General features: G+C 45.4%; 1 protein-coding gene across 1 annotated transcript; it reads left to right on the top strand.

The window, feature by feature from the left end:
• Positions 1-25,613, top strand: TAMALIN (trafficking regulator and scaffold protein tamalin). The gene is made up of 8 exons (XM_069970138.1): positions 1-255; positions 17,460-17,509; positions 18,102-18,156; positions 19,930-20,032; positions 22,420-22,513; positions 23,264-23,330; positions 24,323-24,389; positions 25,034-25,613. Exons 1-8 carry the CDS (start codon positions 79-81, stop codon positions 25,468-25,470), a joined length of 1,050 nt encoding a protein of 349 aa, XP_069826239.1. The 5' UTR covers positions 1-78; the 3' UTR covers positions 25,471-25,613.

Genomic DNA, 25,613 nt, shown 5'->3' with positions numbered 1-25,613 from the left:
CGCCCCTCCTCAGACACTCAGTGAGCTGCGGGCAGCAGGACGTATGTTGTTGTAGCAGCCGCAGCTGCCGGGACAGCGATGACTTTCAGGCGCCTGAAGAAGCTGCAGCACAAGGAGGACTACACGGCACCGGAGCAAGCTATATACCGGGAGAGGGACAAGGCTGATCCCTACATGGCGCTCAGCACGTACAGGACGGATGACATGTACAAGGCGCTGGTGGTCTCCGGCGGGACCCTGCCCCGGGCTAAGAAGGTAACAACCTGCTGCACAGTGTGACTGCAGTGGCGGCAATTACTGGGGTCAGCCGGGAGGAGGAGGGCTCACCATAGAGCAGACCCCCGCAGGGAGACAGGGCAGGAGCGTGTCCTCCGGTTGTCATGGTGTCCTCTATAGGGATGCTGCACGGCCCTGCAGGGGTTAACGTGCAGCCGCTATTATATAGGAGGGGGCAGTGACCTATTGTTATACACTCTATTGTCTGCCATGTGTACCTGCTGCTGCCCTGCAAGGATGGGGGTCCTTATAGATGGGGATAAGACATGTAATATCTCTGCCTGTCATGTAATATCTGTGCCTGTCATGTAATAACTCTGCCTGTCATGTATTAACTCTGCCTGTCATGTAATATCTGTGCCTGTCATGTAATAACTCTGCCTGTCATGTATTAGGATGGTCTCACCTGTAATAACACTGCCTGTCATGTAATAAGACCCTCTCACCTGTGATAGCAGAGCCTGGCCTGTAATAACTCTGCCTGGCCTGTAATAAGACTCACCTGTGATAGCAGAGCCTGGCCTGTAATAACCCTGCCTGTCATGTATTAGGATGGTCTCACCTGTTATAACTCTGCCTGTCATGCAGGGGCGTTGCTAGGGTCCTAAAACATCCGGGGCCCGGGCCCTCTGAGTTTCTCTCCCCCATTTCTCTCCCCCATGCTTTTCTCCCCCCCATGCTTTTCTCCCATTTCTCTCCCCCATGCTTTTCTCCCCTGTTTCTCTCCTCCATGCTTTTCTCCCATTTCTCTCCCCCATGCTTTTCTCCCCTGTTTCTCTCCCCCATGCTTTTCTCCCCTGTTTCTCTCCCCCATGCTTTTCTCCCATTTCTCTCCCCCATGCTTTTCTCCCCTTTCTCTCCTCCATGCTTTTCTCCCCTGTTTCTCTCCCCCATGCTTTTCTCCCATTTCTCTCCCCCATGCTTTTCTCCCCTGTTTCTCTCCTCCATGCTTATCTCCCCTGTTTCTCTCCCCCATTTTTCTCTCCCCCATGCTTTCTCCCCTGTTTCTCTCCCCCATGCTTTCTCCCCTGTTTCTCTCCCCCATGCTTTTCTCCCCTGTTTCTCTCCCCCATGCTTTTCTCCCCTCTTTCTCTCCCCCATGCTTTTCTCCCCTCTTTCTCTCCCCCATGCTTTTCTCCCCTCTTTCTCTCCCCCATGCTTTTCTCCCCTCTTTCTCTCCCCCATGCTTTTATCCCCTCTTTCTCTCCCCCATGCTTTTCTCCCCTGTTTCTCTCCTCCATGCTTATCTCCCCTGTTTCTCTCCCCCATTTTTCTCTCCCCCATGCTTTCTCCCCTGTTTCTCTCCCCCATGCTTTCTCCCCTGTTTCTCTCCCCCATGCTTTTATCCCCTCTTTCTCTCCCCCATGCTTTTCTCCCCTCTTTCTCTCCCCCATGGTTATCTCTCCTGTTTCTCTCCCCCATTTCTCTCCTCTGTTACTTTCTCTCCTGTTTCTCTCCCCCATGCTTTTCTCCCCTGTTTCTCTCCCCCATGCTTTTCTCCTCCATGCTTTTCTCCCTAGTTTCTCTCCTCCATGCTTTTCTCCCCTGTTTCTCTCCTTTCTCTCCTCCATGCTTTTCTCCCCTCTTTCTCTCCCCCATGCTTTTCTCCCCTTTCTCTCCTCCATGCTTTTCTCCTCTTTCTCTCCCCCATGCTTTTCTCCCCTGTTTCTCTCCCCCATGCTTTTCTCCCCTTTCTCTCCCCCATGCTTTTCTCCTCTTTCTCTCCCCCATGCTTTTCTCCCCTGTTTCTCTCCCCCATGCTTTTCTCCCCTTTCTCTCCCCCATGCTTTTCTCCTCTTTCTCTCCCCCATGCTTTTCTCCCCTGTTTCTCTCCCCCATGCTTTTCTCCCCTCTTTCTCTCCCCCATGCTTTTCTCCCCTGTTTCTCTCCCCCATGCTTTTCTCCCCTTTCTCTCCCCCATGCTTTTCTCCTCTTTCTCTCCCCCATGCTTTTCTCCCCTGTTTCTCTCCCCCATGCTTTTCTCCCCTCTTTCTCTCCCCCATGCTTTTCTCCCCTGTTTCTCTCCCCCATGCTTTTCTCCCCTCTTTCTCTCCCCCATGCTTTTCTCCCCTCTTCCTCTCCCCCATGCTTTTCTCCCCTGTTTCTCTCCCCCATGCTTTTCTCCCCTCTTTCTCTCCCCCATGCTTTTTTCCCCTCTTTCTCTCCCCCATGCTTTTCTCCCCTCTTCCTCTCCCCCATGCTTTTCTCCCCTCTTCCTCTCCCCCATGCTTTTCTCCCCTCTTCCTCTCCCCCATGCTTTTCTCCCCTCTTCCTCTCCCCCATGCTTTTCTCCCCTCTTTCTCTCCTCTGTTTCTCTCCCCATGGTTATCTCTCCTGTTTCTCTCCTCCATTTCTCTCCTCTGTTACTTTCTCCCCTCTTTCTCTCCCCCATGCTTTTCTCCCCTGTTTCTCTCCTCCATGCTTTCTCCCCTGTTTCTCTCCCCCATGCTTTTTTCCCCTCTTTCTCTCCCCCATGCTTTTCTCCCCTCTTCCTCTCCCCCATGCTTTTTTCCCCTCTTTCTCTCCCCCATGCTTTTCTCCCCTCTTCCTCTCCCCCATGCTTTTCTCCCCTCTTTCTCTCCTCTGTTTCTCTCCCCATGGTTATCTCTCCTGTTTCTCTCCTCCATTTCTCTCCTCTGTTACTTTCTCCCCTCTTTCTCTCCCCCATGCTTTTCTCCCCTGTTTCTCTCCCCCATGCTTTTTTCCCCTCTTTCTCTCCCCCATGCTTTTCTCCCCTCTTTCTCTCCCCCATGCTTTTCTCCCCTGTTTCTCTCCCCCATGCTTTTTTCCCCTCTTTCTCTCCCCCATGCTTTTCTCCCCTCTTCCTCTCCCCCATGCTTTTCTCCCCTCTTCCTCTCCCCCATGCTTTTCTCCCCTCTTCCTCTCCCCCATGCTTTTCTCCCCTCTTTCTCTCCCCCATGCTTTTTTCCCCTCTTTCTCTCCCCCATGCTTTTCTCCCCTCTTCCTCTCCCCCATGCTTTTCTCCCCTCTTCCTCTCCCCCATGCTTTTCTCCCCTCTTCCTCTCCCCCATGCTTTTCTCCCCTCTTCCTCTCCCCCATGCTTTTCTCCCCTCTTTCTCTCCTCTGTTTCTCTCCCCATGGTTATCTCTCCTGTTTCTCTCCTCCATTTCTCTCCTCTGTTACTTTCTCCCCTCTTTCTCTCCCCCATGCTTTTCTCCCCTGTTTCTCTCCTCCATGCTTTCTCCCCTGTTTCTCTCCCCCATGCTTTTTTCCCCTCTTTCTCTCCCCCATGCTTTTCTCCCCTCTTCCTCTCCCCCATGCTTTTTTCCCCTCTTTCTCTCCCCCATGCTTTTCTCCCCTCTTCCTCTCCCCCATGCTTTTCTCCCCTCTTTCTCTCCTCTGTTTCTCTCCCCATGGTTATCTCTCCTGTTTCTCTCCTCCATTTCTCTCCTCTTCCTCTCCCCCATGCTTTTCTCCCCTGTTTCTCTCCCCCATGCTTTTTTCCCCTCTTTCTCTCCCCCATGCTTTTCTCCCCTCTTTCTCTCCCCCATGCTTTTCTCCCCTGTTTCTCTCCCCCATGCTTTTTTCCCCTCTTTCTCTCCCCCATGCTTTTCTCCCCTCTTTCTCTCCCCCATGCTTTTCTCCCCTGTTTCTCTCCCCCATGCTTTTTTCCCCTCTTTCTCTCCCCCATGCTTTTCTCCCCTCTTCCTCTCCCCCATGCTTTTCTCCCCTCTTCCTCTCCCCCATGCTTTTCTCCCCTCTTCCTCTCCCCCATGCTTTTCTCCCCTCTTTCTCTCCCCCATGCTTTTTTCCCCTCTTTCTCTCCCCCATGCTTTTCTCCCCTCTTCCTCTCCCCCATGCTTTTCTCCCCTCTTCCTCTCCCCCATGCTTTTCTCCCCTCTTCCTCTCCCCCATGCTTTTCTCCCCTCTTCCTCTCCCCCATGCTTTTCTCCCCTCTTTCTCTCCTCTGTTTCTCTCCCCATGGTTATCTCTCCTGTTTCTCTCCTCCATTTCTCTCCTCTGTTACTTTCTCCCCTCTTTCTCTCCCCCATGCTTTTCTCCCCTGTTTCTCTCCTCCATGCTTTCTCCCCTGTTTCTCTCCCCCATGCTTTTTTCCCCTCTTTCTCTCCCCCATGCTTTTCTCCCCTCTTCCTCTCCCCCATGCTTTTTTCCCCTCTTTCTCTCCCCCATGCTTTTCTCCCCTCTTCCTCTCCCCCATGCTTTTCTCCCCTCTTTCTCTCCTCTGTTTCTCTCCCCATGGTTATCTCTCCTGTTTCTCTCCTCCATTTCTCTCCTCTGTTACTTTCTCCCCTCTTTCTCTCCCCCATGCTTTTCTCCCCTGTTTCTCTCCCCCATGCTTTTCTCCCCTGTTTCTCTCCCCCATGCTTTTTTCCCCTCTTTCTCTCCCCCATGCTTTTCTCCCCTCTTTCTCTCCCCCATGCTTTTCTCCCCTCTTTCTCTCCCCCATGCTTTTTTCCCCTCTTTCTCTCCCCCATGCTTTTCTCCCCTCTTCCTCTCCCCCATGCTTTTCTCCCCTCTTCCTCTCCCCCATGCTTTTCTCCCCTCTTCCTCTCCCCCATGCTTTTCTCCCCTCTTCCTCTCCCCCATGCTTTTCTCCCCTCTTCCTCTCCCCCATGCTTATCTCCCCTGTTTCTCTCCCCCATTTTTCTCTCCCCCATGCTTTCTCCCCTGTTTCTCTCTCCCCTCTTTCTCTCCCGTATGTCTCTCTCCCCCCTTGCTTCTTTCCCCCTGTGCTTCTCGCCCGTTTCTCTCCCCCCGTGCCTGCTCACCTCCTTCTTGATCGCGGCTGCTGCTGTCCGCCTCACCTACCGTAGCGGCCGGAGGTGCTCCTACAACTCAATCAGCTCAGAGCGGGAGCGTGGGGCCGCTGCGGTGGGCCGTGGCGCACGCATTGATTGGATACGTGCACCACGGCCCACCACAGCGGCCCCACACTCCCGGTCTCCGCTGATTGGATGGAGGAGCGTGTCCGGGTGCTGCGGGCGGCCAGTAGGTGAGGAGGAGGAGAGCAGCAGCGGCAATCTGCGAGCCGGATGCGGCCACCAAAAGAGCCGCATCTGGCTCGCAAGAGCGGGGCAGAAGAGATCCGGGGCAGCAGGCATTTTATTCGGGGCATGAGCCCCGAATAAAACTGCCTAGCGACGCCACTGCTGTCATGTAATAAGACTCACCTGGTATAGCAGAGCCTGTCCTGTAATAAGACTCACCTGGTATAGCAGAGCCTGTCCTGTAATAAGACTCACCTGTGATAGCAGAGCCTGGCCTGTAATAACCCTGCCTGTCCTGTAATAAGACAGTCTCACCTGTGATTGCAGTCCTTGGCTGTGAGTAACAGTCAGGGGAGCATGGTATATGGCTATAATACTAGTACTTTACCTGTGTGGTCATGTACTCTCTTGTCCTATAATACCAGTACCTGTCACGTGTGAATCATGTACTCCCATAGCAGTACCTGTCATGTACCTTCTTCTAGCCTGTGTGGACTGTGTACTCTGCTGCTCTGTCAGTCATGTACCTTATTCTGTCATATAACAGTACCAGGACCTTTGTGGCTCATGTACTGTCTGCTGTCCTGTATTAATAGTTGTCATGTACTCTGCTGCCCTGTTTAGGTTGTGTACTCTCTACTGTCTTATAACAGTACCAGTCCTGTACTCTGCTGCCCTGTTTAGGTTGTGTACTCTCTACTGTCTTATAACAGTACCAGTCATGTACTCTGCTGCCCTGTTTAGGTTGTGTACTCTCTACTGTCTTATAACAGTACCAGTCCTGTACTCTGCTGCCCTGTTTAGGTTGTGTACTCTCTACTGTCTTATAACAGTACCAGTCCTGTACTCTGCTGCCCTGTTTAGGTTGTGTACTCTCTACTGTCTTATAACAGTACCAGTCATGTACTCTGCTGCCCTGTTTAGGTTGTGTACTCTCTACTGTCTTATAACAGTACCAGTCCTGTACTCTGCTGCCCTGTTTGGGTTATGTACTCTCTACTGTCTTATAACAGTACCAGTCCTGTACTCTGCTGCCCTGTTTAGGTTGTGTACTCTCTACTGTCTTATAACAGTACCAGTCCTGTACTCTGCTGCCCTGTTTAGGTTGTGTACTCTCTACTGTCTTATAACAGTACCAGTCCTGTACTCTGCTGCCCTGTTTAGGTTGTGTACTCTCTACTGTCTTATAACAGTACCAGTCCTGTACTCTGCTGCCCTGTTTGGGTTATGTACTCTCCTGTCATATTACAGTACCAGTTCTGTTTGGGTCATGTATTCTGCTGCCATGTGTCAGTCATGTACTCTTCTGTCATTTAACAGTACCAGCCCTGTTTGGGTTATGTGACATCTTCTGTCATTTAACAGTACTAATCCTGTTGAGGTCATGTACTCTCTGCTGCCCTCTGTGGGTCATGTACTCTCTTCTGTTATATAACAGTACCAGTCCTGTTATGAGTCATGTACTCTGCTGCCCTCTGTGGGTCACGCAATCTCTTCTGTCGTATAACAGTACCAGTCCTGTTTGGGTCATGTACTCTGCTGCCCTGTTTGGGTTATGTACTCTCTTCTGTCATTTAACAGTACCAGTCCTGTTTTGGGTCATGTACTCTCTGCTGCCCTCTGTGGGTCATGTATTCTCTTCTGTCATTTAACAGTACCAGTCCTGTTTTGGGTCGTGTACTCTCTGCTGCCCTCTGTGGGTCATGTATTCTCTTCTGTCATTTAACAGTACCAGTCCTGTTTTGGGTCGTGTACTCTCTGCTGCCCTCTGTGGGTCAGGTAGGGTCTATGCTTCCCTCTTTTTGTCGTCATGTAGCAGTACCAGTCCTGTGACTATAGCTACCAGTAGCCTCAACCTTGTGCTCCTTCCTTAGTACAGACCGCTGGGGTTTTATTCTGAACACAGTTGTATCTAGAAGTTGTCTCTCATGTATTCATTCCTCTGCATTACTAATTCTATGAATCTCTGGGGTTTCTGCGGTGTGCGCGCCTTTCAGCCCTTGTCTCCTATCCGTATAGCGAGAAATACCGCTGCCCATTTCAGTACTGCATCTCCAGTAATAGGTGTAGGTGTCCTAGACGATTGCACATCCGGTGTCTGATATTTACATCACTAGACATTTCCGCATGGTAAACCTTTACGACCACAGCTATTTCTGAACTTCTCTACTTTAGCTTTGTTCTCATGACATACACGTATGCACCCCACTATGTACGTGTGTATGTTATCCAGTATGTATGTCTGTATGTTCATGGTGCCGGGGGCGGCAGAGGTAACGGCAGACGTTGTGGATTGAACACTGTCTTATAGTTCTAGATCGAGTCCTAAACATTCCAGTCTCATAGTTTCATCCACGTGTTCTTGTTTGTTCTCTTTTGGATATCAGACTGGATCTGGTGGTATAGCGGTATATGGGAAAGAGGACCTGACTTTCTGCTAATAGAGTTTTATCATCCATTGCAGAGTATGGCAGATGGACATGGGGAATGCATGCAGACTAACACTGTTCAGTATGGCATGTAGTATAAAGGGATGCATGGGACCATTAACTACCACCTGCAGTTTTGAATGACAAGTGTCTAATCCCTGGGATGCAATGGGTTACAAAGTGTGCAGCTTTACGGTGCATTTGTGCAAGTTGGTGTCATGTAGCGTGCCAGAATATTTTCTTCTCTTGATATGTGCATCTGTGCAAAACTGGCGACATGTATAGACCCAAAGATTTCGGTGAATCTGTTATTGTTTGGACACATTAGATGGTGGATTGGTCATTGCAGATTCCTGGAAATATCTGCTGGCTTTTCTCGGTTGTTAGCTAGATTTCCATCGCTCACTTATAAGGCTTCATTCACACTTTTACCAGGTAGTTTGATCTTTTGCACAAAAGTTCTTTTTTTCCCTAGACAAAAAAAAAATGCTGCGTGTGATGAAACGTGCAAGGAGGTTGTAAGAAGTTAACAGGATCGTCCTCTTTCCTCTTGGATTCCATCTCAATAAATCATGTTCCTTATACAGAGAAGGAACCCGATGGAGTCTCTATGGCCGGACACAGCGGCTACGGTTATAGAGGAGCTGTTAATGTGGAACATTGCAGGCCGATGTATCCCAGGCCTTCAGCCCCCGCCCAGGGCACACTTTATTGATAGCAGGTGTGCATGTAATTGATTTGACTGCTCCTTTCTTGTGGATCATTCTAGAAGAGGGTGAAAAGTATTTCAGGAAGCACTGAAGGGATTTATTTGCTAAATGCTGTTAAATTGGTCATAGTGAGACCACCGAAGCCTGAACAGCTAAGGAGTCACGCTTTGAAGTTGTGAGCACGTGCGCCGTATGCGTGGACATGTGCTTGGTGGTGGTGTATTGTACATTTACTTTGCAGAATCAAACATACGTCATGCGGGAGGACTTTTACAGGGGGGGGGGGGGGAACTTGCATCCCCCCCAACTGTTGCAAAACTACAATTCCCATCATGCCTGGACGGCCAAAGCATGATGGGAATTGCAGGTTTGCAACAGCTGGGCGGCCGCAAGTTTGACTCCTGTGATCTTTAGGCTGGTTTTACAGTAGTGTAATATGGATGCATTTTTGCCGCCCATATTATTGCTGCAAGTCCTGATGTGACAGCTGTCAGTTCACGTCATCAGAACTTGTAGATATATAATAGGATTGCAAAAATGCCCTTTGTATTACATTAGTGTAAAAATGTCTGTAGTCTGGTTTTATTTCCTGTATTGCATGAAGGAAGTAAATGATAGCAACCTATTGTAGAGAACTGTTGTGAATGGTTGGTGGATGAGAGCAGCAGTCCCCCAGCCGGTCTGCACCCGGAGGTAATACCTAAAATTACAGCCTGTCTTATACTTATGTAACATAAGTGCCGTGGACTCCAGGAGCCATCAGATTTCTCCCCGAGCAAATTCTTCTCCGTCTCCTGTTAATTTCTATGTTCTGGATTACCTAGTCCTGTGCGTTGTTGTTGTGGCTATCATGCTCTTTACAGATATGTTTCATATGTGCTTATTTATGTCTAATGCAGTAAATCTAATAACTGACCCCCCGAGTCTCGATGGTATTTACAGCCCTCCTCAAAGCGCAGTAAATAGGTTATATAAAGTATATAGCCTGTAGATGGCCAACACAGCATTCAGATGAAAGGCAGAAATGGCACATGGGGGTCCGAAGGGGCACGGGCCCAAGTGAGCAGGTTTCTTCATTATAACCATTGGGTCGCACACCCTTGTAAACCTAGGAACCATATGTGAACAATAAGGGAAGGAAGACATCAGACACCTTTCTTGCTTCCTATAATGGGCCCCATTACTGTATCCCTGTGCACAAAGCTGGTATACCTGGCAGCAGCCCGTATACGCAGATCCGTGCCCTGATGGGGTGAAGGACGTTGGGAATGTAACGTTTGGCTAGGAGAACACTACAGCTGGTCACACAACGGTCCGAACCCAGGATCTAGTGATGGGATAAACTCTGGATTTGGATGCGATCCATTGCTCTTCAACTGAGGCCAAGCATCTGCAATAACAAGAAAGTTACTATAAGCACAATTCTAGAAGAAAATGTAGAGATTGCGACAAGACGCTACGATCACAGATGTGCGCATGGCTCCTCCTACAGATATGCCACATGAAGCATTGCTGGGTCTACAGTTACTGTACGCAGTACAAGCACTGTGCGCAGTCTGGTGGTGGTCTTGCCAAACTGGCTGCAGATCTGACTGCTTGGAGCTCAGCTGTGCGAGTGCCTTATCATGGAATATAATATAATAGAGTTCTGCTCTGAAGGAATATAATGACTTCAAGCTGGACGCAGCCTTTGGCACCCAGATAAAGGGCTGTCACTTATGCAAACAATTGGCTGTTTACCTAACACTGGAAACTGGAAAATCGAGTTTGGCTTTGTGTACGGCAGGCGTCCGTAGGCCTCATTTTATTAGCAAATAGGGCTGATTATTTAGTCATTTACATGACTTTTAGTCAAATCACAATGAAGGAAGATAAGCTTGGGCCCTGCGTTCTGTAAACCGGACCACAAGTGGCGAGACAGGACTGAAGAAATAAGGATTAATGATGAGGGGAGGGGGGAGTATTAGTGAGCTGCATATGTCGCTGGGTTGTATATATAATAGCCCGCAGATGACCGCCTGCTGCCTCAGCCACTGAATAATATGTGCAAAATGGCGTTAAATTACTGATGTGTCCTAGTGCATAGCTGGAGACAATGCAGGGCTGGGAGTGGGCGAGAGGGTCAGCCGCTCTGAATTGTAATGTATCTCTACCAGGACGCCTTTTTCCTGTATTTGTTCCATCTGTACAGTGTGAAAGCTTACAGCACATTGTTATACGACTGCCTAGTAACCTTCGTGTGTCAGTAGTGTCTCTCGGTATAAAGTTCTCCAGCAGCTGGGGTATGGAATTCTCCTTTGCATTCCGCACTTTCTCTTCGTTTTTTTTGCTTATTATCTGTAGTCACATAGAAATCGAGTGCAAAGGCCAATGGTCCGCACCATCTGTTTAGGAAAAGACCGCACACATTAGCGAATGGAGTGATGCTGAGTCTGTGCATCTAACAGATGAGGAGCTCCTGTTCCCAGACACTCCAGGGCTTGGTGGATATATACATGTGTATTTCACTCTGCTGGCTTTCTTATATATGGAAACAGCTGGCCATTTGACCGACAGCTATCTTCACTCCCTATTCATGGATTATTTAGTATTCATCTTGTGTCCTAAGTTTATATCACTTCTGAATTGTGAAGATTGAGTCTTTTTACACCATTTTTGGACTGTTTGCCATATGTCAATTCTTTTGGTGGAGAGCGGAGGGCACATGAGGCATCCTAGTCAATAAATAGGACAGACAGAACGTCAAGCGGAGTCTGCGGCGCGGGCTCCGATTGAAATTCCTTAAGAATTACTTAATGTGAATGGGCCCACATGCTGCCTGCAGATTGGACTGCTTTTTGAACATGACAGGTTAACTTTAATATAAGGGCATCCTCTGTCAGGATCCTCATCTTTTATGGCTACCAAGGGCATCTTTGCTGCATAGAACCTGTCCTTTACTACACAAACAACCCTTTATGTGAATGGGTACTGTGTAATTCTTAAGTTCTCCTGAGGTGGTGCTCTAGGGAACTCAGACACCCACAGCCAGGTTTCTCCACAGATTATAGCCGATCGCTGATGTTTGTAGTCAATTTACAGTCAAGGACCCCTCTAAGAATCAGGGATTATCCAAATTGGTTAACTCCTTTAATAGATCCACTTATACCCGACCTTGGAATAGTAATTAGGTTATTGGTATTTGTGCATATGACTACATTGTCATGGTCATTGTTTTCTGCTGACTCTTACAGTGGTGACCTACATTCATTTCTGGACAGCGCCTTAAAATATTATTTTGTGGTTCACAGTTTTGTTAGGAACTTGTCCTTCCAAGGATCCTGAGCTTTTTATGTAAACAGTGAGCGCACACATTAGGTGACTTATTAATGGTAAAGCTTGTCCCTTGTGAAGTCTGACTGGTTAGGTTACTAACAGCTTGGCCTCACATCTCTGGCCTTGTATACGTTTGTGGCCGATCAAGCAGAAACCTCAACTTTCCAAATGTCTTCTCATGAAGCAAGACCTAACTGAAGGGAATGATTCTGTCCCCTTGTCTCTGTTAATACTTACAAGGTTCAGCATTACTAAGTACTAAACCTCCTCAGATAGTTGCCCCCCCCCCCCCGCATGTATTTAGAGGCTCAAAAATATGCTGGTATTAATGGGGTATGAGATCCAACCTCTGGGGCACCCAGTGATCTCTAGAGTGACTCCCTGACTCTATTGTTTTGAATCGGGCCACAGGTTGGCGTGCAACCCATGGCTCTCTTCATTCTCTATGGAGCCGCTAGAGATAGCCAAGGTCGGACCTCCTGCAATTTCATACTTGTCCACTATTCTGCGTATTAGGAACAAATAAAAATAACTCTGCAAACCCCTTTAAAGAGAAATATTTTTTGCTTGTAATTTTTAAGAATTTTTACAAGATTACACACAAAGTGCATCAAAACACATCCAGAAATGGCTTTAAAACTACATCGAAAGGAAGTCACCTTTTCTAATAATTACAGCCATAAAAAAGACGTGAACTGTGCAGTGTTCTCCCATTGAATTCAATAGGAACAAATTGCTTACGTAAAATAAATGTATTACGCCTCGAAATATACCTAAAAAAACAATGTGTGAACACGGCCTAAATCTGTTCAATTGGAAGTTTAGTCATCCGCCGCTCAGTACTCTGAATAGAAAAGTGAAGGTAATGTTACCATAGTGAAGAGTTTCGCCTGTCTCTGCCTACTTCATTGACATTGAGAACTTCCGTAAATTGACGTTTGCTAATACCAATATTGTGACTATGAGGAGTAGCTTAACATCTGCGTCTGCCGATCTCCCTAGAGACGAGATACATTACAATGCATGATTGTGGTACTTGCTGAACAGGTGCCCAGACTTTGCCACGTGTAGGAATAGCTTTCCCTTGAGCTGGTGTGACTAGAGAAGTGTTATAATTAAAGAGTTAATGGGCATTGCTGCGTCTGGCCCATAGTAAGGGCTTTACAAGGCTCGTAGTGGCAGAGGTCACATTTTCTCATTTTCATTATACCATAGTGACTGGGAAGTCTGTGTGCTGGGCCAGTGGCTACTCCGAACAGCTTAGCATTGTGGCTAATCGGCTAAGAATACATTGGCTTTCCTGTCGCTGTCTATTTGCTTGATGTTTCCTTTCCATCCAATTTATAATAATTGCCCGTCTTGTCGGTGACATTATCCGAGCCTGCTGCTGTCTCTGGCTTTTCTTTTTTCCCTTGATCTTTTTTAATAATCCATTTGTTTTCCTTGTCTCCCCCAGCGAGTAGTGGCACGGTGGTCACACCCCGTCTCGTGTAATGATGGCTCTAAGCTGTGTGTTAGCCGCTTTCCTTTGGGGAGCAGATGGTTGATGAAGTTGGGGACGGTTGAGGTCTTGATGGAAGTAGACAGGAGCAGAGACGTCTCATGAGTTTTACAGCCAGGCTTATTGACTTTGTTATACAAACAGGAACCATCAGATACCGGTTCTAGATTTGCCATATGGCTCTTTTTTTATTTTATGGTTTGTAAATAATATTATATCCTCATAGGAATTTCAGTTCCTAATTCCGTAAACACAATATAAATGTAACAATAGAACAATTCACATTAAGGAAGTTTCATCTTGGAACATAATAGTACATTGCACCTGTACTAATTCTATGGTCAAGCCTAGTGGCTCCATAACAGTCTTCCTCATTCTCAGGACCTCCGCTGACACATGTCAGACTGGTTCTCATAATCTTAACTGGTTTTGCAGTATCAATAGTAATAAGCACTTGCTGCACACTAGTGATGTTGCCTAAGGGCTTGTTACACGCCTGATGTATGAAGCATCTTGTGTCCGCTTAGTCGGCCTCTCATGTCTTATTGTAGTTCTTGTGAGTCTGGGGCTGTTGTCGTCTTTATAAACAGTGTTGCTATGCAGGTTTTAGACCTATGTAGCTGTCACTGACATTACTCAGTGTCTGCAGGGTTTAGCAATGAGGAACCAAAGGTTTGAGGTTGGATTTGTTTCCGTTATTTCTTGCTCCAGGTCTGTACACAGCGACTTTTCACATGGGTTTAATCTGTTGTCACCACCATGATCTGGACATAGTATCAAAGCCTTATATACTTCTAGGAGTCCACTAGACCCGCCATGTGCAGCTTTGGAGCCAGTTGCTTATTTTCCATGTGCCTGTTACCTCCTGTATACAACCATGTATAACAGCAATCTGTAACCTCCCGGCATTGTGTTTGGAAGACTACTGAAGTTCACTACTGAGGAAAACTTTTCCAGCCTCCATGTTTATTCTCCCCAGGCTGGAGATGCATTGTTCTTTTCACACCTGACAAGGGGAACAACTTTTGTTGCAGCTTAATGCACAAGGTCTTTTTAGTTAAAATGAATGGGGTCTCGTGACTGCCTCTTTATTTACTGGATACACCCCAGCAATCAGATGAATGGTCAACCAAGTAACAAGTAGGGGAACACTCCAGACTAGGGGTGGAAGGGCCTGGTACTCCAGACTGGGGGGTAGACTGGCCCAATACTCCAGACTGGGGGGGGGTAGACTGGCCCAATACTCCAGACTGGGGGGGGTAGACTGGCCCAATACTCCAGACTGGGGGGGGGGGGTAGACTGGCCCAATACTCCAGACTGGGGGGAGGGGGTAGACCGGCCCGGTACTCCAGACTGGGGGGGTAGACTGGCCCGGTACTCCAGACTGGGGGGGGGGGGGGTAGACTGGCCCGGTACTTCAGACTGGGGGGGTAGACTGGCCCGGTACTCCAGACTGGGGGGGTAGACTGGCCCGGTACTCCAGACTGGGGGGGGTAGACTGGCCCGGTACTCCAGACTGGGGGGGGGGGGGTAGACTGGCCCGGTACTCCAGACTAAGGTCTGCATCAGTAACTCCTGACATCATCTATCATTATGATGCCAGGAGCTCCAGACCTGTTTAAATTCATCTTCCCGCAACTGTATTGACACAGGCATGTGGCTGTGTCAGTACTGTAGCGGGAAGATTTGAACAGGTCTAGAGCTCCTGACACCATAATGATACATGATGCCGGGAGTTACTTATGCCAGACAGGCAGCTTCACTCTCCGTAGCATCTGGGATTTACAAAGCGTGTCAATGCCCCCTAAAGGGCGTGGTCTTAAGGTGTCCATACACTTTCAATGACTGTCGGCTAAACATTAGTTCAGCCAATATCGCCCCAACCCTCCCATACAACTGAACGTTGGTACAGCCAAGCATTAGTGTTTGATTTAAAGATAGGAAAGGTGAGCTTCAATCACACTGCTCTGGTGCCATTGATGTAAATAGAGACAATTTGCAATACCACACACAACCTGAGGAAAAAAATTGGCGCCATTTCTTTGGAGGAAAGTAGGGAGTAGGGAGCAACCCCTATATAAAAAAACAAAAACCCTGAAATGTAAGTCAAGATAATATTAAACTACTTCCCCGTTCTTGTTCCTTTAAAATTTTAGTACATTTTAGTAAAATTCTAGTTCCTTTTTCTTTTGGGCTGATGTAATGTGGTGTTATACGCTTATGTACAGTGTAAATCATTTATCTAGAAGAGGTTACAGTGTGTGTGTATATATATATATGTGTATATAATATGTGTGTGTATATATATGTATATATATATATATATATATGTGTTGGTGGTACATGGGTCAGTTCCTCTGGTTTCTGCAACAATTGCCCTTTTGCTGTAAATATTACGTTGACTTTGCACTTTAATACATAGTTCACATTCTTGCCCGTGTGAAGTCCGATGTTGTGATACTCTCACGTTTTTTTCCCCCCCTACGCCTCCTTTAAAGATTGAGGTTCCTTATTCAGATGTAATAAATGAACTTGGAGCGGGCCCATGTCCCCCCTACAGAATGTGACCCTTGTGGCGAGCGCTGAACCTCCCGTCAGGACAATGGCAGAAATTGTCTTTGGAAATGAATTGCATTGGTTATTAAAATTTACGCCTAACAATGTGAAAGAGACTTTTATGAGTGTGGATTGGGGATGAAGTGACTGCCCTTATATGTCGGGATGTGCGCCATTTGTTGTGTTATGGAGAGTCATGGCGTAAATGCAAGAATGTGGCTTACGTAAAAGATTATGTAGATGCCTTTTTAGATGCAGATTTCTTGCATTATGAATATTTAAATATAGAAATATTAAATGGAGTGGCTCTTTGAATAAGGGGGCTTTGTAGAGTCCCCGGGGATGACGCGCCACTAGGGTTCTCCACCTCCTCACTTTTGGGTACAAACAGATGTCCGACGTCATTTATGTGTGTGCTGTTATAGCTTCTGTGTATAGGATCACTTGTAACGTGCCGCACATGAGCCCATTATAGCATGATTGCTGGATCGTTCATGCTCATCGGTCGGCCACTAGCTGTATTAGGGTAGGTTCACACTACGGAACTCGAGTGGAGAATTTCCGACGGACTCCGTAGCCCGTACCCTTTCACGGCTGCAGGCCTCTCCGCCCGTGCCATAGACACCATATTATGCACGGGCGTTTTCCGCATGCCGCCAAATGTCAATTCTTTCGGCGGATAGCGGAATCGGGCCGCTGGCGGAAAGGCGTGTGGCCTTGAACGGGTACGAGCTACGGAATCCATTCCGTAGTGTGAACCTACCCTTACACTGGGTGAAACTGGCCTGTTTGGCTGATAATCTGCTCAGGTAATCAGGTCCATACCCCCCTCCATTGACAACACATGCAAACTCTGCTGACCTGAGGGTGTCTGTATAGGGGATAGGGAGAGATAGATGACCGCTATCTAGTGCGTATAGACCGCTTTACCTATGGCGTAAAAAAGGGCAACATTTTGCATTTGTTAGCAAGCAGAACAAACATTGATAAGAGTGTGGAAGCAGATCTACAGATCATTATACCCAATGTCGTTTCCTCAGTAATAGTAATCTATGCAGGGTCCTCGCTCAGTAGGAAGCTGGGGGGTAATTGGCCCTCTCATTAACCATTTGACTGCAGACCGGCATTTGCACATAATGTATTTAATACGTCTAATCCCGGATTAACCTACTGAATTCCTTATTGTTGTCTTGGTGTCACGGCTGAGAATATTATCTCATTCTGAATGCCGGGCTCAATTCATGTCTTTGTTTCAAAGTATTGGAATCATTTGTCTGCGACTGGAGACATAAAGCGTATTCACGTGGCCGCCATATGAATGGTGTCAATCCTTTGAATCATAATCCCTACTGATGTGGATGGCGCGTTCACGGTGTATGTTACTAGAGTCTGCTGAAATAGCAGGACCATATTTTAACCCTTGGCACTGCCATTTCTTTCATAGTACCAATGATCCTGGCCTGTAATTTACATCCATGCATAGAGCTAATAAAGGTAACAGAGGACCCTTAAGACTCGCTGCTGTCAAACCCCCCACTATTAGCATTATTAGATTTGCCATTTGTGCTCCCTATTCAGTAGATAAGCTGTCCCTGTTGACGACTTGCTTTCCTTTGAACTGACTTTGCCCTAAATCCATTTCTGCACAATTATTGCATGCTTACGTATCACTCATATATACCGTTCTTTGTCTTCATTCAGGGATCCCCAATGGGTTGGAAGAACGTAAGCCAGTCATCGGAGCATCACAGGTAAGGACCATTAGTATCATCAATATGTAGTTATCTATACTCAAATATTGTCATTGACCATTTACTTTTAATAAAACACTTCATATCCCTCATTTGCATTGCTTTCACATTAGTTCTTTGTCTATATTGACTTCTTTAGCACCTTCCAGACGTGTGACGGTTATTGATTCATGGTTTCAGTGTAACATATGGCAGCTGCTTTCCATATGAGTTGCTATTGTTCATGGATTTCTATTGAAAAGTCTTAATAAAGAGTAGCATTTTTAGGGCGTTATTCGCTATACACATATATATATATATAAGTACTTGGTCTGTGATCCACTATGGAGGTACAATAGCTTAGATCTAGATTATTAATCCCTCCAAAGTATGCACAACTAGGAACCCGTGGAATAGAGGGCCAGTGAGACATTGGTGGGTGTTGTGCTCTCCGAGCAGCCCCGAGCTTCATGTAAAGAGAACAATAAGCCGTATTGTGCGAGACACAGTACATATGCTTTGTCTTGGTTAGTGGCAAACTGCTGTGAAAATGTATGGGAGGGGGCAGAACAGGATAAACATAAAAAAAACTTTTTTCTCTTTTTGCTTCTAGGAAAATAGTCACTTTAGAAAAAGAGGATTGTGAAACCTTTGGATTTGAGATTCAGGTGAGTGGGGATGAGCATGCCGCCTCCGCATATATGCAATGTATTTTTATCCCTAGTTCCTAGGCTTTCTGGTTAAACCAAATGTGATAGATCCCAAAATCATACAGGATACCCTATTCTCTGAGGGAACAGCCAGGGATGGTCCGGAGCACACTGTGATCAGTAGATGCCCTTTACCCTGTGCTCCTCTTGCTGATGACTAGGAGAACACAAAGGGTATGATGAACATGTGCTGTATTAAGAATAAGAAATCAGAATATAACCAATTTCCTTTATTAAACTTTTTCTAAATAATGTAAAACACCTGGGCATGGCTTCGTGTAGCATAAATGCTAAGAATGTTTTGGCAGAGACTCTCGGTGCAAATTATGCAACTTGAATAAACACATTAATGTGTTACATTCAAAGTTTGCAACACTGCAGTAAGTTGACACACTATGGACTGAATATTTTAGCACTGCGGAAGAATTTTTTTTTCCCCTTTCCTGCACCCTTACATTAAACTATCTACAGACTCCTCTAATTCCTTTATGCACTTTGGGTAGTGCTGACCACGTTTGACAGTCTAATATATTATTAAGAGTAACCCAGACTGTTCGGACATGGCTGTTCTCCTGTTCCCTTCAGAGATGAGCATTGTCAGCTGTCTCACTTACACTTATGGGGAAGTCACATAGTGGACTATATACTTGTTAAAGTTAAACTTTTCATATAGTGAACAAGAGAAGAGTCTGCATCTGTCCAAGAATGGGGGCCGGTCAGTGTTTCTCCAGTTGGACCGCTATGGCTTTAGTGATGACCCTATATAAGTGAGCTGGAGATGCAGGATGGAACATGACTGGTGAACGTGTCTTCGGTGATGCCTGCCCTTTTAGTAGTATGTGTTTCGCTACATATTGATTCCCTTTTAAATAGAGGGGACTTGATAAAGAACAAGTATGAACAGTTTTATATCTGGCTTATACACGTGGTTAATAAATAATAGCACCATCCGTTCACTTAGCCGGGTCCCTGGATTATCATCTGTTGAGCAAACAGAAGCATCTGGCACGGTGCTCATCCGGCGCTGCCTCGGTCATGGTTGCTAGGAAGTGTTCAGGCCCAGTGTTTGCATATCGTCATTTTTTCCATATTTCTGTGATCATTTACTGTTCTGTGCTCGAGGACGTCAAGAGTTTATCCTTTTGTTATCTGCAAATATTCAGTTTTGCAGTATAGTTTCCTTTCAGTGTCACATCAAAGGGGTTATAATAGATTTGGGGGAAAAAAAAGGCAGCTTTCTTCCATAAACAGCATCTCTTCCGTCCTCAGTTTGGATGTGGTTTTGCAGGTCATTTCCATTGAAGTTAATGGAGCTGAGCTGCAATACCACATCCAACCTGAGGACAGGGTTGGGGCTGTTTTTGCTAGTAAGTTGCTGTGCTTTTTTTGTTATCCTGGATCACCTTTAGTACACAATGACCAAAGCCACCTACCCTGTTGATCTAATACATGGTTCCACACAATTCCCATCACGCCTGGACAGCTAAAGCTTTGGATTTGGCTGTCCAGGCATGGTGGGAAATGTAGTATTGCAACAGCTGGAGGGCCGCAGTTTGGAGACCCATGATCTATCTTTCTTTCTTCATGTCTTTATGTAAGAGCTGTAACAGTGGATAAGAAGCATCAGCAAAGTAGTTGCCATCCTTCTTCCCCATTGTTATATGAACTGGTTCTGACATTGTATTGCTATTATAAACATATCCTTGACCCCAACTTTTTCTCATCCTCCAGACGTACGGACTACATCATAAGGACAGAAACACAGTGGAAATGTTCACGTTCGTCTGTCGGGTACATGAAGGAAGTCCTGCCATGTTGTGTGGATTGAAAGTTGGTAAGTGTCTGTTCTGGCTGGATACGTTGCCAAACAACATTCGCATCAGCTCAGTAAAAGTACGAGCTGGTTGGTCTGTCTAGAACTTCCTTGGTTTCTCATCCTCCTGCTGCCGTTTATAAGAAATGAGTGGTTTTACTAAGGAAACCTTAGACGTGACTTCCTGTCTAAGCCGTGCTTTCCTGTTAATGATACCTTGATAGTAAACTCCACCAAACAGTGAGTGTAAAATGTGACACAGTTGTTCAGACTTTGACATTTAGTCAGATATAGAAGTCATAGTGATTGTAATAAATGTGCACGAGAGATGATGCTGTTAGGTTGTGTGAGTGTACAAAGGAAATGGGAAAAGGAAAATCTTATCACCCAGAGGAGACCTGGTCATTTATCTTATCAGGACGGGTTCCCGCATAGGTTGTGGGATTATTACGCCTTCAGTACGCAGTTTTATTGTTTATTGCATGATGTCAGCCCGAATTCTTCACAAGTGGCACAGCTCTGTACTTTGTCCGGCTTTTCTATCAAAATATACTAAAATGTAACCAATAGAATTCCAAAGGTTTTAACTATTGGACAGCTGGATTTTTTATTTCACTTAAATTTTACTTTTAAATAAATTTATAAAGTTTTCAATCAGTTTTTCTCCAACCTTTGTATAAAATGGCAGAGGAGGCTAAACCAACTTGAGCAAATATTCTGTGTATCAGAGAATAGTGAGTAATGATCACATGCATCAATGTTACCGTCAAGGAATTTCCCCATGAGGTTACAATTTGGGACTGTACAGCTTCCTTTAGACTCGGCTTCGTCACATCAATATCGTAACTGTGAATTTACCTTTTTTATGACCTATGTCTTCATACACGTAAATGGGTTTTACGGGACTTTTTAATTACTGTATATGTAGACACCGCAGCTTTGACGCACATTCGATCAGCAGTGGGGTGCTGTGTGTCAGACCCCCAGCGATCAGATATTGATAGTCTATCCTGAGGATAAGTCATCACTCAAAAAATACAACCAAAAAAACCTTTTAAGGGAATCTTTCATGTTGAAAATGCAGACAGCATGCTATAGAGAAGAAGGAACAAAGTAGATTTAGAAATTTGTGTACGAAAACATTAAGTATTACTTAATTTTTATTCATTTAAATGTCTCCTATCATTGTATGCATGCTTACATGGGGAAGGCTGTCAATCATTAAAGGAGAAGGCCGGTGAAAATTCTTATTAAAGTATTGTATTGCCCCCCAAAAGTTATACAAATTTCCAATATACAGTTATTATGGGAAATGCTTATAAAGTGCTTTTTTCCCTGCACTTACTACTGCATCAAGGCTTCACTTCCTGGATAACATGGTGATGTCACTTCCTGGATAACTGGGTGATGTCACGACCCGACTCCCAGAGCTGTGCGGGCTGTGGCTGCTGGAGAGGATGATGGCAAAGGGATGCTCAGTGACCCTCAGTGTCCCCCTGCCACCATCCTCTCATCATTACAGTGATGCATTCCCTTTAAGAAACATATACGACTTTGCATAGTAGAAGAGACAGATCTAGTAAATGGCTGTGTATCGTGTATACAAACCACTCAGTATTGTTTACTAGCGTTTGCTTCACTGAATTCTGATAATGACTTAAATAAGTTCAGTCCTCGTATTTAGGCAGTTCTGCCCTCCGCGTTCAGTGTTTGTTTGGTTGGCGGTTCTGCGACTTTGAACAGCCGTGTGTTAATGTGAAACTCATGTTGGTCGGGATGTTTTTGTTTGAGTCCCTGTTGCTTTTATATATTATACAGCATGTTCTGTACAGGAAATGAGTCAGTTGAAGCTAAGGACTTGGACAGGAGCCTCCAATTGTGTCCATGGGACGGACAGAGCATTGAACTTCTTCTGTTCCTGCTCTAATCTCCGCTGCCAAATTTTGCAGAAATTCAGGAAAATCCATGTAATGTCAGGCCCCAACTCTCCAGTTCTTTTTATGCGTTTTAGAGGAAATGCATAGGACATTCAGTGACCTCAGCCTAAAGCGAGAGGGCCCAGCTACTGTTGATTGGTTCTTAGCAACGTTCAACTGTTAGAGCCACCTACTGTACCTATCTGCTATCATTGAACAGGCTACATTTACTGTGTATGCTGGTGTTTTAGCTCTGGCAAACAGCCAAAAAGCCATCTATGTAAGGGTTCTGGCAATCCCCTTTAGGGTGTGTTCACACGTACAGGATCCACAGCAGATTTGAAGCTGTGTTCAGTTATTTAGATGAAATCTGCTGCGGATCTGCACCATCAAATCCGCCGTGATACGGTACATGTGAACCCTCCCTTAAGTATATTACCCATACATGTGCTTTGTGTACCTATATGTAATATACTTTCATTTCTATTTTAGGTGATATAATTGCTGGTGTTAATGGCCTCAATATGGAAGGAGTGCGGCACAAAGAGATCGTAGAACTTATAAAAGCCTCCGGGAATAAAATTAGGTAAGAAATAGGTTGTACAGTTCTGGTGTCTGTATTAGGAGTGGTTCTAGCCTTCTGCCGCCAAAGGTGCGAAGCAAAAAGGTGTGGCCACCGTGGCCAAATTAGAGGATGAAACAAGGGATTGGTACAGGCACAACTTGCACCAGTTTAGACTTTTTGAGAACCTTCCCTTTCTTTATACCAGTTGCAGTGTTTGGCTTTATAGCTGTTGTTTAACCAGTGCATATCTGAGAGCCTGACTGCATTAGTCACAAACTTTGGTCGGTCGAATTCTGGTTCATTTTCCCCCAACCTCATTAGAGCCAGGAGAAGCGACTCCATAGACTTACTGTAGAGCTCATCTCCTGCAATGAACTGGATAGAACAGCAAGATGGAGAATAAAGTGTTAAGCCACATGCCTCTGTACTTTTCCCAACTGGTGAGGATATGAATACTCAGAACCTGACTGATCAAAACTTGTGATATGTGTGGTTTTTTTTTTTTTTTTTACACGGATAGTATCTCCCTACAGGGGTTGTCTGAAAGAAAATATTTTTTAATTTTATTTTTTAAAGGCTGTGGTGCGAGATTATTAGCATCTGTGCAATGTGATAGTTTCCTCTGATATGAGAAAGACTTCATGGCTGTGTCCCTGCTACAGTGGCCTTGTATTGTACTCATTCTGTGCTTGTATTACTGTGCACTATTGGATCTATTCTGTTGAATTGTTTTGTAATCTCTATCTTTTCCCTTGTTGTTTTGTCTGTCAGGCTGGAGACGGTCTATGGTTCTGCTATCCGTAGAGCTGAATTGGAGGCCAGGCTACAGTATCTGAAGGTCAGTTGTCGCCAGTCACTGCCCAGGGAATCTCCCACATTTCGCTTTTGTCTGTGCCATTGCAGTGCTTCAAAATAAGATTACCTAGTTCTGTATGGCTGAGCATACATATTTATGACTAACTACAGGAGTATTAAAGGGGTTTTTACAATCATTAAAAATGACGGCTTATTCTCAGGATAGGCTAGGGTAAGGGTATGACTGTTATTACCATAAAGCTCTGGCTGCATTGTTTACACCAGTGCTTCTCAAACTGTGAGGCGGGTCTCACCAGTGAGGCGCCCCCTAGTTGTTGGTGAGGCCCAGCTGGAGAGCCAGTTTTCACAAAAATAACTATGTTCTGCTTAGTCCTTTTGCTCTTTGCAAAGATCTCCATTTTAGCAGCATTATTAATTTATTGCTTTATTAGTACATAGAGCTTGGGAGACAGGTGGAAGCTAGCCCTAGCGTTATTTTCAGCTTTTAAATGGACTTTCACCACAGATAGTGAGGCCCAGGCACCCTCTTGGTCAGTCTGGTGAGGCCCAGGCATTGCCTTGGTCTGTTAGGTGAGGATCCAGTAGAAAAAGTTTGAGAATCACTGGTTTACACTGTGCAGCACAGCTCTGTAATTTTTAGCATTGTATGTGCTTGGTATTCCGTGAATGGTAATATCAGACACATTTTCTGCTAAAGCTGTACCCGGGTAAGCAGGAAAGAGGCTGTGGGAGCGCCACAAACCCTTTAAACATCTTATTGGCAGAAAACCCCCATCTGATATAATATTAATAGGTTAGTCTCAGATTTAAAGAACCAGTAAACCGCTCTGACTTTAGCAATAAAGCTAGTATCAAACCACCCATGAGGTTACAAGTTTTACTGCTGCACTTACGTGTAGTCTTGGAAAGCAATAGTTTAGACAGCTGCGGTGTCACTGTTGCGGATTTTCCTACAGATCGTAATGTCCTTCTCCCGTTGCTTTGAACTTATTGGCCTCTTCCTTGTTTTTATAGCAAACCTTATATGAGAAGTGGGAAGAATATCGCTCACTCATGGTGCAGGAGCAGAGGCTCTTACATGGTAAGGCGACAGTACATGATATTTAAATTTTGTTTTTTCTGGTATTTTCTTTTTGCTTTTTGTCCTTTTAGTTATCTATTATTTGCAGCCTATAATGTCATATTGATACAAATTCTAGGCCAGTGTTTCTGGGCATTAGTGTAGCATACCCTTCTGTTTATCTGCTGCGTTAGTTTTTGTACGAGATAGATCCCTGCACACATTATAGCTTGACCTGTGCAGAAGAGCGGTTTATTGCCAGGTCAGAGGTCACACATGGAGTTGGATTGATTGCTTGTCTTTCAGCACATTAGTTATTAAGCGGACAGAACTTTGTAGCCCTTGTCAACAGAAGAGGAAAAATGTTTGGAAAAGTTACTTATTTATGGTTTCTAAACAAATGACGTCATTCACATATGCTGCTACTGTGTCTTGGGAGGTTTTTGGACTAAGCTAAACCAGGTTCTTATAGTTAATAACTTGTTATACTATACCCTGGGTTGTCATAATGGTCTTATTTATGTGCTGTCTTGCCACCCGAGAAGACAATGTAATACTTGTTTCCATTTAATAATGTACCATGACTTAAGGTTAAGGTTCAGACGTGTGGCGCTAGAGTAAAGCCAGTTACAGGTCTGTTTTCTCACGCAGTTACTGTCTTCTAGGCATCGTGGTAAAGGACCCCAGTGTTTACGACACCTTGGAATCCGTCAGGTCATACATTTACGGGGCAGTTCCTCCATCTACCAAAGATCCACTCCCCAGTTCCCTGGCCACTGGAAGTATATGCAGTAGTGCCAGTTGCCTAAGCACAGCGGAGGACAATGAGGAAGCCGTATATCAGACTTGTTACTTCGGCTCTGACTCTACAGATGAAATCCACTCCGTTTCCAACAAAAGCACAATCAAGCCTTACAAGTCTCCACTAACCCGCAGCTCTAGTGTTAAGTGTACTAGCCCCGCTACGAACTGGGAGAAGCCCAAGGAACAGAATAACTTTGTATCTTTACCCAGGAAAAAACATAAAAGTTTTCGAAAAAGACTTCTGAAGTTCATCCCCGGACTAAACAGATCTTTAGAAGAGGAGGCCAGTCCTCTTTAGCACCCCTTTATATATATTAAAAAAAAGTTAAGTTATTTATTTATTGTTTTGGAAAAGAGTGAAAAAACTTTGTATTTACTTTGTTAGACTTTATTGTAAAACTTTATACCATTTTGTTTTTCATTAAAACGTTTGCAAAGGCA

Source organism: Dendropsophus ebraccatus, chromosome 5 (genome assembly GCF_027789765.1).
Source record: "Dendropsophus ebraccatus isolate aDenEbr1 chromosome 5, aDenEbr1.pat, whole genome shotgun sequence".
Lineage (NCBI taxonomy): Eukaryota > Metazoa > Chordata > Amphibia > Anura > Hylidae > Dendropsophus > Dendropsophus ebraccatus.
The sequence above is the reverse complement of the archived record's forward strand: the minus strand, read 5'-3'. Positions and strand labels throughout refer to the sequence as shown.